Raw genomic sequence first — 15000 nt, forward strand, 5'->3', positions numbered from 1 at the left:
CTGCTACAAAAGAAACTCCAATATTTCATTGCATATATCTGTGAATGCATCTTTTTGCTATAAAGTCCAGGTACATTTTTACCCTGTACCCCTTAAACTATGATGAAACTGCCTATTTTAACAGTTCACTACCTAATTTGATAGTTCTAACAAAAACATACCATAAATTATAATTCTAAAACAATTAAAAATCATTTCAAACAGAAATACACCCCAAACCATCCCAAAACCTCAAGAGTCATCTTTTACCAACTAATTGTTACCTCTTTTATAGGTAAGCACAGTCTTTTTCTTTCACAGTACTGTTTCATTTTCTTTTTTGCAATACAGCTTATATGTACTACAGTGGACCCCTGGTTTCATGTGTTTCACATTTCCGCAGTCCACTTTGTTGCGGATTTTTGTGGAATACATTACGTATTCACTCTTTCACAGGGAACTTTCACTAATTTGCAGACTTTTTCTATTGACAATATCTCTAAAGTGATTACTAATTTGTCTTTTACTGTGTATAGTAACACTATTTATTCACTAATTACCATATTTTTTCATATTTGGTATGTGACTAAATACTGATTTTTATGATAAAAATTATTTACAGCATACTTATAATGTAGTATGCAGTTATGCATATACAGGCAGTCCCTGGGTTACGACAGTCTCGGCTTACGACGTTCCGAGGTTACGACACTTTTCAATTATATTCATCAGAAATTATTTCAAGGGTTACGACGCATGTTCGAGAATTACGACGCATGGTCCAGAGTTACGACGCCTACAAACGCTGATCTGGCAGATGAAAAATGACATCAAAAATGCAAAATAATCAATATTTAAAGGGTTTTTTTATGAAAAATGCAATAAGAATGCAATTTACATAGTTTTGAATGCACCTAAGCATTAAAAGTAAGGTTTTCTTAGGATTTTTGACAATGTTCCGGCTTACGACGATTTTCGGCTTACGACGCGTTCAAGAACGGAACCCCCGTCGTAACCCGGGGACTGCCTTATTAGTTCATTCCAGGTTGGGCCCCATACTGAGCCTAATGCATAACAGATATCTCTCTCTCTCTCTCTCTCTCTCTCTCTCTCTCTCTCTCTCTCTCTCTCTCTCAAGGTAATGTAAAGGTGCGTTTAGATTGGAGATTAAACTCTCCCGAGAGACGGCTACTCTCGCGCGACTTTCTCTACAGCGTGTTTACACTACCAGCAAGTTTTTCTCTCCGAGAGCTGTGAGGGAGTGTCGCGAGAGAAAGTGTCCGAGAGTCGGGTAAGATTTTTCGCGCATCTATTTACACTGGAGCCAGTGCCAGTCGACAACTAGCGAGGGTTGAGAGAACATGTCTCAAAAGTGCCGTGTTACTGCTGCATTAATAATTATGAACGAAGTGAAAAAGAAAAGGAAAAGAAGTATGTGGGTCCGAAAATGGATAAGCAGAAGGGGAGAAGATGGAGCACATGCAAAATTATTAAGAGAATTGTTTGAGGAAGATACATCGAGCTATAAGAACTTCGTATGTATGAGCCCTGAAGTCATCAGGTTTTTTTTTTTTTTTTTTTTTTTTTTTTTTTTTTTTTTTTTTTTTTTTTTTTTTTTTAAACGGAAAAGTCAGCTTCAAGTGCTTTCTAGGGCTTTTTGAAGTGTCCTCATTCATTTCTCATTATTTCCTATGTTGCACCGAAATGCATTGTGTTCTTACCTGTATATTACATAATATATGTAGTACTGAAGATTACATGTCATTAAGTATATACTTATAAAGAAAGTAGTTTTTTTTTTTTTTGCTTACATTTGAAGGAAAAAGTGCAAAAATTTCTCTTTTTACCAAAAGCAGTACAAACAACTGACTGGAAGTGCTTGAGTCTAAAATGTCCGGTATAAGCAAGAAAATTTCAGCCCGAGGACCAAAGACAAAGAATGACTAAAAAAAAGAAATAAATAACAGAATGCGGCGATGACAAAGAACCGCTGAAAAAAAAAATCCTACACTTGAAAAGAAGGAAAAATAAACAAGGGAAAGAAAAGAAAAATTGCTTCATCCCGCACTCATGTTCTCTCGCGAGAGTAAACGAAAACTTTCACAGATCTGAATATTCACGGAATAGAGTGGAGAGCTACAACCTAGCTCTACGAGCGTGCTGTCTAGACTGTTTAGACTGTAGCGCGCGCGAGAGAAGAGAAACACTCGCGAGAGTAGAGAGAAAGTCTCGGAGAGTACTTTACAGCCTGTTTACATTCCATAGAGCAGCTGTCTGAGAGCAACTCGCGGAAAAAACTCTCCAATCTAAACGCACCTTTAGATGTATTTGAAATGATATTGCTGTAAAGATTTTTGATAATCTGCAACATTTTTCATATTCCTTTTGGAGATCATCTACAGTATAAAAAAGAAAGTTCTGTTAGGAATATGGATGTCCGACTAAGCAATTATAAACTTGATCCAATTACATACTTCATTACAAATATCTAAATAGTACAGATTTTAAGGAATATAGAGATTAATTTCAAAATGCAAAAATAACAATGGGTGTTAACTTTGTTAATTTCCATGTCAGGCATTCTCCAAAAATAAAATCTATCAACAGCACATCTACCTTATCCAAATGTCATTTGTTTTTCAACCATTAACCATTTGTGTGAACTGTACTTTCATCCTAGCACATGTAATGAAAATATTTTCATATTTATGTATCTATTATTTAGAAGTCTAAATAAACGGAGCAGTCAGAACAATACCTTCAGTTTCCATTCACTGTGTGATGACATCTTACACATTTACACATTCTCTCTCTCTCTCTCTCTCTCTCTCTCTCTCTCTCTCTCTCTCTCTCTCTCTCTCTCTCTCTCTCTCTCTCTCACACACACACACACACACACACACACACACAGTGACATGTCATAAAGGTACATTGCTCAACAATGAGAAATGGCACACAGCCCATCAACTGATTCTCGCCACACAACGCAACACCTGCCTACCTAGATGCGGTGCTCTTGTACTATGAGGAATATTTCTTGATAATTCATATAATAAAACAAATGACACTGCATTCCTTCTCTAAAGCAGTGATGCCTAATTGGTTTAATATCTATAACAAAGGCCATCAAAAGCATGGTCAAGGCATAGTTTTGAAATTATTCACAATATCGAAAATATGCTTCTCCTATACTCAAAGGTGTCGGTATGTTCACACCCATGATTTATGGGAAAATTTCACATTTTATACCACACTGGGAAAATTTCACATTTTATACCATACTCAGAGAGAAGAAAGAATGTATGCAATAACAAGTGCAACATATTTTGTAAAACTTCACAGTCACTGAGTTCAAAATAAAATTTTATGTGTGGTATGTAAACTTGTCAACAGAGTTTGCATCACTGTATTCTATTATAGGACAAACTGTTTGAGATTATTTAATGTTAAGTAAGATAACCTAAAGAAAAATCATATTTGCAAGAAAATATTTGTCCAAGATAACCATCCTAAGAATCAATTGCATATGCTCAAACAAATTAGCAAGAATATATAGTAATATACACAAACACATTCATACACATTATAGCATATGTGCATGGGTGTACACATGATTAAATTTATTAAAACTGCCCCATTTTCTGAAGGGGCAAGTATTTTTGCATGCATGATTAAGAAAAGTTGTATATCTTATGCAATATAAAGAAGGGAAAAATGCAATCATTATTAAAGCTTGTTTCGTACAATAAAACAAGCTCTTAGTTCAAAACAAACTTACTGCATGTTAAAAAATAACAGCCTACTCACTCATTGAACACCATCTATACAAGCTACTATTCTTGAAGTATGGAACTTAAATGCAGTCTAAGTTTTTTACACATTAGCAACAAATAACAATGTTACAAGAAGAGTACATGCTTGCCAAGTACACAACCAAAGCGAATCAGCTCTTGAATGGTAAACAGGGCCACTTTAATTTGACATGAATAACTTGTAAAATGTAATATATAGCAAGATATTGTTTTAAATGTATATATTTATTTGTGCAGTAACTACATAACTCATCATATTTCAGCTTATCAGACTTCATTACGTATCGGTTTATGTTGCGTGATTGTGTTTTGCTGGGTTACCTTTCCAGGCCTAATGAATCTTACAGATATATCTTTTAACTGAATCATTAGTGTGTACAATTTTGTTTGGGCAGGAAATTATAAAGAAATACTGCTAACTGAGGTAGTACGTGTATCTTCTATGTCAAGGTGTAGGGTATATTAAAGGGTCTTTGTTCTTTCTGGGATTTTGTTACTGATGAGAAGAGTAGAACCCAGGAGCATCTGATAAATTTAGTCTCAATATATACTGTTTACTATTACTAACTATATTTTGGTCTCCTTCCTGAAAACAATACTGATTTCATAATAAAAAGGCTATCCTGACTAATATAAACTGAACTTCCTGACCAGTGCCTATGATTTGTACCTTTCAGTATCACAAGGTATTGTTTCAAAAACCTGTTCATTTAGGCAATGCAGGGTTTGTTTATCATTTTGTATTTCACTCTCCTTCCTGAAGAGAATATCAAATGTATGATAGGGTAGGGTAAACTAGCCTACCAAATATTCATCTTCCTACACATACTGCCGAGTGATTTTGACAAAGATTATACATCATTAGCTTTTGTAAACAAGGTAGCTTAGACTGATAGGCAGATAATCAGATGCCACGGCTGCTTTTCCTTACCAGCCTCATAACAGACCTAAGTAGTTCTTGGTTCAGGGGCAATGCAGCAAAAATCTTCTGGTTGAAAGTTACTTAGAGGCTACATTCTACAATTGGTTGCCCTTTACAGATTCCTCAGGCATGGGCTATAAGAGGTATTTCCATTAAGGGGCATTAGTTATAGCCAAGGATATCAGGCTAATGGTCCCAGGAGAAAAAAAGCGTATACACAACAACTTCCCACAGTTTAATGCAACTCTGTCAATTCTACAAGCCTTCATCAATTAATTAGGAAACAAGAGTGTAGGTTTTATGTAAGAAAATTTGAGTACCGTGGTAGGTAAAAATTGATGGAGGAACCATAAACTCCAAATATGGATAATCTGTTGATTCTCATATCTCTTTGAGCAGAAGAGTAATAGTACTAACTTACAGGTATCACCCCCGCCCCCAGGAAAATTCAACCTGGAAGCTAATGCATTTTCTACTTTGATCTCATTCACTGCATGAGTCTGATGGTCCGTCAATGCCTTGATGCTCATGGCTTTCCTCTGGGTAAGCAATGATCATTTCCATTTCTACTTGTGGACAGTCCCAAGCCTCCTTAGAATTGCAAGAATTTGTGTTGTAAACCACACCCAGAGTACTACCATCAGAAACTGGACCTCAATCTTTATGCTTGGAGACTTTCAAGCAAGTTGGTTGTATCATCTTTTAATATAAAATATAACTCAAATGGCCCCATGTAATAAAATTAAATTCAAATTAGTCATGAGATTTGTAAAGTGTGTACCAAAAAAATGAAAGAATTTTCTATCCTAGAACTGTCAGTCTGCTTAGTTGGGACTTTGCCTTAATCCTAGAGCATTTTCCATGCTTGATTTATGAATCCCTGATACATGATATATGGTTCTTTTGAAAACATGACCCTGAGGTAGGTAAGTTTCGGTTCATGGGTCTTTACTTCTCCCCAGTGTGTAAGTAACAGCTAAGTCCTTTCTATATGAGTAACCCATGTGAAATACGGCAGTTTTGTCAATTTATTATAGTATGCACCTTGCTAGTCTTCAGAAATTTTGTTTGCTATGCAACCTTCTCCCATTAGTTTATTTGCTTCTGTGTAGCCATCGTATGAGGCAGCCTCATCTAGCTTAAGCACGAGCACACACACACATACACACACTTACTAGCAACTCAGGCTAATGAAAAATATTGGGTCTGAATTGAAATAGATTAAATTTTTTCCATTCATTTTTCCTAAAACCAATATTTTACTGAAGTTGGCCCCCTCCAAACCCTTCTTTTCCTTGTAACTGGCCTAGACAAAACAAACTGTGAGCCAGAATGCCAGAATGGCATGTAGATATGAGTTATTTATTCTTTCCCTGCAAGGTCTAGTTTGCATGGATTTACAATAAGGCTCATGTAATGAAATAATAAGTTTGTATGGAAATAAATTCTACTGTATTCTTAAAACTATGTATCATTTTTCTTTACAGGAGTTTTAATAAAAATTGGCATTCACTTCACATGAGAAAAAAATCAGGTGAACTGATATTTTATTCAGTGATCTACTCTGCAACTATTTATAATGTTGTGGACTACTTACCTTAACAAACAATGAAATTGCTTTATAGTATAATTTGAGCAAAAAAAATTAAAACTTTTGACTCAAAAATTTTGTCCAAATTCCACCACAACAAACTAGCATGTGCAAAATGTTACAAGCACAAAATAAATTTTTGGCACCAAGCATATACCAGAATAAACTACTGAGATATATCAGTAATATTAACGTTGGCAGTCTCATTTACTACTGCTGTAATGCAAAAGTAAAATGTTACTGTTTTCAATTTCTAATGGTAAAAATCTACTTACCCAGAGCTTTCGCTGATAAGTTCAGTTAAGTGGAAGAGAATCTCTACTTCTAGAGGTGTAATTTGAGACATCATCTGAGCTGAATGTAAAAACTCCTCTGGAAAAGACAAAATTACAGTAACATGTTTAAACTCATGTACTTTTGATTCTACATCATGTGACAAATATTAAATTAAATTTATTAAGTCCTATAATGCAGCTCTGCCCAACACCAGTGAAATTCCATGATTGCTACATTCAGTCCTATTGAAACCCATACAGCAACTTCATCAGTGTCATTTATTGCCATGAACTGTTATAATTTACCCCATTATTTTCTGACTGACAGTTTTGAATATTGTACACTGTACGCACATAAATTAATTTTATACATTACCACAATGACTGCAACACATATTTATACTGATGTAGTAGTCATATTGGTCAAATATGAAATGTCTGTGACAGAATGATCGGATGAATATATGAAATGGAGATTAGGTTAACCTAAAGAAGGTAATTCAAATTTTCAATTTACTATCTCTTTCCATCACACCTCTAAAATAAAAATCTCTGACTTTGGCACTCATTTCAGTGCATATGCACTGATATGCACAGAAACTGGGAAGGAATACTGGAATTCTTACAGAGCTGAGGATAAAAGATTATTAAAAATGCTAAGCACTATATTTAAGAAATAAAACTGAAAACCTGACTTTATTCATTCAATTATAATAAAAAGCAACAAAAGCCTCAAGCCAAAAGACTTTCTGTTATACCATGTGAAGCATGCTTAAAACAACAAAGACTGCTTCAGATCAACTAAGGGAAAGTTAGATGAATGACAGTCAAGAGCATAAAGACATGATTGTGTTCAACTTTTGGGTTGTTAAATGAAAAACTGAGAAAATGTGTACAATTAAATATAAATGAGAATAGCATCAAATATAAATCAAAACAATCATAAGTATAACAACATCAACCAATGCAAGCTGTACCAAGTTCAGTGATGCCAGCAAATGAGTTTGTTTGTACATACATACCCTATGCACACTATTGCATTTATCTTTTGGGTAGTGAAAAATAAATAATGAGAAAATACAGTAAAATTACAAATGAGAATAGCATAAAATATAAATAAAAAAATCATAAGCATAACAACACAAACCAAAACAAGCTATAGCAAGTTCACCAATGCAAGCAAATGAGTATGTGCTTATGTACATACCCTATGCACATGATTGCATTCATCTTTTGGGTTGTAAAATAAAAAATTAAAAAAGACTAAAAATATAAATGGCAATAATGTAAAATATATAAAAAAAACTCTTAAGATGAAGAAGATGGCAATCCTAACAGCCCTTCACACCAAGACATGTAAATGCACTTGGTTACAAATTCCAGCTCTTCACTTTAGAAGCAGCAGTGATGAACTTTCTTGAGTAAGTCAACAGAATTACCTGTACCATTTATTTTCCCCATGCTTCATTAACATTTCACTTGATTTTCATTTAATGTTTCTTTTTCCTTTATTAACCAACTTGTACTGATGTACAGGGTATTTTAAAGGCAGGATGAGGTGGTTAATTGTTGGGCAACTGTATTCTATCCTAACCACTTTGTAATCTGGCAAAATCACTAACCTGGCACCAAGCAGGATCCATTGATGCCAGATTAGTGATAGACAACCTGTAGTAATGTATTAAAATATTAATTCATGATTATACTACAACAACATTGCCCTAATAGCTTTACCCATAAATACTTTAACTCAATCAAAAACCAAACTCAATGAATATCATTGCCTTAAAAGCTTTACCCACAAATGCTTAAAATCAATTAAGACAAAACTAAATGGCTACCAATACAAAGTTTTTCTATCATTTCATAACTTTGATTACCTGGTCTATTCCCAAGCACCAGGTAAAGGTAATCAGTTATGTTAGTTAGTATGGAATTAAAATCAACTGTAGGAATTATCTAACCTAATATATATAAAATTAATATCTCTAAGATTTTAATTATTTTGACAAAACACCATTTCAAAAAGCTATTTTTGATAATTCCATGGGAAAAAGCCAAGTGTCATGACAATTTTTCTCAACACCTGTGACATCACATCAGTAGGGATGTGCCCCGGTATCAGTAACAGTATTGGTGGTATCGGCTAGTTTTTGTGGAATCGCTATTGGTGAATTTCTGGCCGATACCAGCCGATACTTTTGTCATTAGTATAGGAATTTAAAATTCTTTTAGGCTTCCTAAAATGTAGGTGTTAACAAAGCCCACCAAACAAATGATTAACCTCTCCATTACCAGGATCTTTCACAATCTTAATGAGTCTGTTAACTGTTTCTAGCCAATATATATAAATTGGAACTCAGAATAAAAGTATATATTAGTGATATTAGACTGCTCGTAACACCATGAATTTGAGTAAGCACTACGTACCTAAATTGTTAAGTCTTCTAAGGGTAGCCATAATATAAGCCAAAGTGTATCCAGGTAATAAATGGATTAAATACTAAGTAGTTGTATACTTTATGTTCTTTTTCAATGAAATTTATGCCTTTGAAATTGTTTATTAACCATATCATATAACCTAAATAACAGTAATATGGAGGTAACAGGTATCGGTATCAGCTTTAAAAGTTGGCAGTGGTATAGCCAAAAATTTGGTATCACTGCATCCCTACTTTTCAGAGAAGTAATACCTGTCAAAAGTACATCAGAATTAATGTATTTCCTCTAACACTTGAAAAGACCCCCAATATTAAGGATAACTGGGAAACTTTCTAATCTGTTTAGTTTAATTACAAATTACTACAAAGCAAAAAGTAGCCTTTAATAAACACCAAAGCCTGTAAGTCAGGCACAATTGGGTACTATCATGGATATGTTTCGTAAACAAGAAGTTAACCCTTAAACGCCGACTGGACGTATTTTACGTCGACATACAAAAGTTTTTTAAAAATTCGCGGAAAAATACTTTTAGGCCTACCAGCCTAAAACTCTTGAATCACGCGCCTTGGGGGATGCTGGGAGTTCACGGATCAAGGTGTTGTTTTGTTTACAATCGTTACGCAGGCGCGCAAGCGCGAATTTCTTTCTTGCCGTTACATGGAGTATTATATATGAAAATGTGCGCATTTTTATGTAGAATACAACAAAAAAATACACATGATTGTAGCTTTTATCAGTTTTGAGATATTTTCATATAAATAACGATAAGTGCCAAAATTTCAACCTTCGGTCAACTTTGACTCTACCGAAATGGTCACGCAATTGGTAAAAGCCTAAAACAAAACTCTTTAAAAATTTATTTGTTATTAGGTAATATTCAATCATTTACCTTAATTTTGCAACTAATTGGAAGTCTCTAGCACAATATTTTGATTTATGGTGGATTTATGAAAAAAAACTTTTTCCTTACGTCCGCGCGGTAACTCTTCCGAAAAAAATCATACATGCGATTGTGGTAATGTTTGCACCATTTTAAATTAGCCGTTACATAAAGTTTTATATATGAAAATGTGCGCAATTTCATGCACAATACAACTAAAAACAACCCATGGTTGTAGCTTTATCAGTTTTGAAATATTTTCATATAAAAAATGATAAGTAACAAATTTTCAACCTTCGGTCAACTTTGACTCTACTGAAATGGTCGAAAAACGCAATTGTAAGCTACAACACTTATATTCTAGTAATATTCAAGCCTTTACCTTCATTTTGCAACAAATTGGAAGTCTCTAGCACAATATTGCGATTTATGGTGAATTTATGAAAAAAATAACATTTTCTTTACGTCTGCGCGGTAACTTTTCCAAAAAAAGCATACGTGCGATTGTGGTAATGTTGCACCATTTTAAATTAGCCGTTACATAAAGTTTTATATATGAAAATTTGCGCAATTTCATGTAGAATACAACAAAAAATAATTGAAGGTTGTAGCTTTTCTCATTTTTGAAATATTTGCATATAAATCACGATAAATAGAAAAAAAATCACGTTCGGTCAACTTTGACTCTACCGAAATGGTCAAAAAACGCAATGTAAGCTAAAACTCTTACAATCTAGTAATATTCAGTCATTTATCTTCATCTTGAAACAAATTAGAAGTCTCTAGCACAATATTTAGATTTATGGTGAATTAAAAAAAAAAACTTTCCTTCCCTCCGCGTGCGGATTCTCCGCCACAAATCTCCGAAATGCGTACGTCCCATTCTCGGAATATTTGCTCCATTTCATATTGGGCATTTCATAGAGTTTTATATATGAAAATGTGTGCAATTTCATGTAGAATAAAACAAAAAATATTTGAAGGTTGTAGCTTTTCTTATTTCCGAAATAATTTCATATAAAAAAATATACATAAAAAATTCTACATACGGTCAACTTTAACTCGTCAGATATGGTCGAAAACTGCATTTGTAAGCTAATATTCTTACAGTATAGTAATATTCAATCATTTGTCTTCATTTTGAAAGAAATTGAAAGTCTCTAGGACAATATTTAGATTTATGGTGAATTTTTGAAAAAAATATTTGTTTACGTCCGCACGTTACGAATTCATGCATTATTTTGTGATAATATTTTCTCTGTGTTGCTTTTATCGTTTTACAATGTGTTATATACCAAAATGATCGCAATTTAGTGTACATTATAACGAAAAAAAAGTAACTTGTTACCTTTAACCGTTTCGCGCACAGCGCGATTTGAATACAATTATATATGAAATTTCATTTTTGCGCTATCATATATCGCATTATTTATATATGATAATGATAATTTTTTTCATTTCTGATGGGTTGCAATACTAAACTTCAGCCAATGACAAAAAAAGGAGCCAAAAATGAACTCTTAATCTTGAAAACTAAGCGCGCTGTGATTTTTTGACAAAAATATTTTTTCCGCTTCCGTGCTCACTCTGAAACACCTCCAGCACACGGGAGACATTTTTTTTTTACCGCTTCGGCGTTTAAGGGTTAAGCTAACTTGATTTACCCTTTTGGTAACCTAAAATTTTTATATATTTATTAGTTGAAAAAGTAGTAGGCTAATGAGTCTCAATAACAAAACTGTCTAATATTACTGCATAAATGCTAATTAACACTTTGTTGGGCAGGAAAAAACAGTGTAGCGTAACACACCTAATTTCTAACCTTGCAGGAGACCTGTAGGCTCCAAATTTCAACCAATATAAGCCTAACCATTAAAATTTTAAGGAGCCAAAAGTTCTCAATGAGTCTTAAATCTATATACTTGGCTTAAAATTTTCATGATGATAAAAAAATGCACTAAAAAAGTTTTTCAGAGTAAAACCCTGGGGCAGACCAAAGAATCATGGGGAAAATAGCTGACATACATGCTCTTGCCACATTTTTCTTGTTTTTCTTTTGGTCTTTGGCCACCTGAAAATACATAGTATTCCATTCTGGAATCTTCAGGTTAATCCTTTTTCTCCAAGTATTAATATATGTAACAAATATTGCAGTGTGTAATAGTTTGGAATCCATATCTTTTACACAACAACTGTCCCTTGTTATTAATAAAATACACATTCAACTCTGAAAACAGCAATTTCAGTGCAAGTATAACACAGAAGTTCTTAGGTTTTGCACATTCCATTCATTAAAGCCTCTTACAATTTTGCCATTTTGTCCCTCACTACTTATGATCTCACATTAAACTAAATAATAGTACTATAAAAATACATACTACTGCATACTTCGATGTCTATTTTCACTTAATCTAGTACTGCACTACTGAGACTTTTTGCATTCTAAGAGCTTCCTATTGAAATAGTAACAAGGAGGGAATGCAGTATGTATATACAAAATCAAAACAAAAGCAGAAATTACACCCTCAGCTTGCAACTACTACAGAGCTAAAATATTAATTCTACATACTGATAAGTACATCATACCTTTGGTTACTTCTTGTGTGCGAGAACCTCCAGAGGAGTTAAGATAGATACGTTTGCATAACTCCATGTTGGTTAGAAGCGAATTAAAAGCAATAAAGAAGGGGAAGCTTACTTTATGACTTGATGCTGCCTGAAAAAGATTCAACATGTTACTTGTTTGGTTGCATAATCTGATTCATGCAATATACATTGATAACTTTATGCTTTATAAACCAATGTATTACAAAGTATTTATGCAAATAAATGCTGCACATCTTACTTCATGTGATATAGTACTTACATGCTTCAAATAAAAAAATTCTAGATAAAATGTAACACTCAGAATAATTCAAAATATATTTAATAATTCTTAGCTATACTTAATCCATTACTATACTAGGACTTTATTATTTCCATAACATAAGGCCAAGGAATTTATGCATCAAAATTACAAAGGTCATCATCAATGTAAAAAATACACCATTTCATAAAGACAATAATGATTTTTTACCAACAAACCAATAACTTGTTGTGTTTATGGCTCAATTTCAGACACTTCAAGTACATGCAAGAAATTGTCCAGTTCCATCTAGTGACAGACTAATTCACTATTTGTGTTGGCTAGTCCAGTTATAAGAAATAGAATGTTGGGAAGGTGGCAATTCATGAAATGGGTCAGGACAAAAAGTTGAGATAAAATAGTTGTTCTACTCTACTATTAACGAGAACGTAAAAGTTTAGTTTCGGCCAACAAACACAACTTTCATATAACCCGTGGATCAGAGCGCTGTGGCTACATTCAGGGCCTATTATCCTAAGAACACATTTGCGCAGGCTGTTGAGGCTACAGATAATGAGGAAAAAAAGCTCAGAACTTTCTGGAAGGAATTCAGTGTTCTGGACACCATTCTGTACACTGGGATTGCATGGAAGGAGGTAAAGAAAGTGTGTATGAATGGGTTTTGGAAAAATCTGCAAAAAGTGAATGTGAACTCATTTGTTTCGATAAGGATGGATCAGTTGTCGAAATTAATAAAAATATTGTGTCACTTAGGAAAAGTTTAGATTTAGAACTTGAAGAGGAAGACATCCAAGATATCATAGATGTACAAGAGCTAACAGCAGAAGATTTAATTGAACTTGCAGAAGAGAAAAAGAGCAGAAGAGGAAGAAGAAATTGAGGAGCCAATTGAGGAGCCAGAACAAAGGTTTATGATGAAAACAACAGCAGAATCATTTACCCCAACTGAGCACCGAATGAAACTTTTCAGTAAAATAGATGTGAACTTGGAAAACTTTGCTAAAGTTGAGAGAGGCAAGACGTTCTTGCATGTTACAGAGTCATTTATGAAGAATGAAAAAATGCACTGTGCTAGCTACAATGGATGCCTCAACCTTCTACATCTTGTGAACTAAAAGCCAAAAAAATAAAAGCTGGAGAGGCACGAATTAATGAACCCGCAGCTTTATCATCGCCATCCTCCTCTTCCAATACTTAGTTCAATGTAGCTATCAACAGCCTGACAACTTTCATATATGCGGATGACGGACTGAATCTTGATGAGTACAGTACATGTCCGGTTCTTGTTTGTGCTATGCAATTTCTCTGACTGTATTATCATAAGTCTTGTTTGTTGGTACACTGGCTGTGAAATCTCCAATCTGAACTGAACCTCCAAAACTAGCTGATAATACTACTAATTACAGACCAATTAAAAATAAAATAAATAATTAACATTTACAGTGATGTACTATATGTATAGATTACAGCATGTATATTGTATGGTGTAGGCTAGGCTGCCTTGAAGTTACAGTATTTTTGAGTAATGATGGGTTCATTGTAACGTATCCCCATCTTGATATGAATCCCTCATTCCCTACAAAAAACAGTACTTTTAGGAAATTCTTACCCAGCTGTCCCTTCATTGAGAATAAATTAGTTCTACGTTTAGTAATGGCTTCTAACTATTATAAGTGAAGTGAGGCTTGCTTTACAAATGAATATTGTGTAGTAATCAATTCCTTAAATGTTATCACAAAATCTAATCGCTAAAAACACTTCCACTATGTGCACCTGAATAGTATAAGCTTTGTTTACCACATCCTTAAAAATGAATAGTATGTACACACTTTTCTCTTCCATATCTGAGATATTAATTATGAAATGGGAAGCTAATAGCATTTTCATTTAAAGTTGCATTAATATGAGGCAATGTGTTTAAAGAAGAATTTCTTATTCCCAAAACATAAACAAGTTGGTAAAAATTATTGAAAAATCAATTTTTTCCAAAAAAGCAATAGTACAGTAAAGGTGTATGCATGTCTCATTTACACCTCAACTTTTAATTATAACATTCATACATACTGCTACGAGATTGTTCTGCACTGGTATCGTAAGAAGGTGGGATTTGATGTTGAGCATAATATCATTGAAATCCATGGCAGTAATGAAGCCTGAACCATCCTGATCAAACATCTTGAAAGCTTGAACTGCATGCTCTTCATGAAAATCCTGAAAATAAAACCAGCTGAAC

At 33.8% G+C, this 15000-nt stretch overlaps 1 protein-coding gene across 1 annotated transcript in view; it reads right to left on the reverse strand.

The window, feature by feature from the left end:
* The window catches only part of LOC135224253 (calcium-binding mitochondrial carrier protein Aralar1-like), a 273099-nt gene that overhangs the window by 102775 nt on the left and 155324 nt on the right, over positions 1-15000 (reverse strand). The window contains 3 exon segments of the mRNA XM_064263106.1: positions 6580-6676; positions 12488-12617; positions 14832-14978. Coding sequence (XP_064119176.1) covers positions 6580-6676; positions 12488-12617; positions 14832-14978 — 374 coding nt within the window.

This window comes from Macrobrachium nipponense, chromosome 20 (genome assembly GCF_015104395.2).
Source record: "Macrobrachium nipponense isolate FS-2020 chromosome 20, ASM1510439v2, whole genome shotgun sequence".
Taxonomy (NCBI): Eukaryota; Metazoa; Arthropoda; class Malacostraca; order Decapoda; family Palaemonidae; genus Macrobrachium; species Macrobrachium nipponense.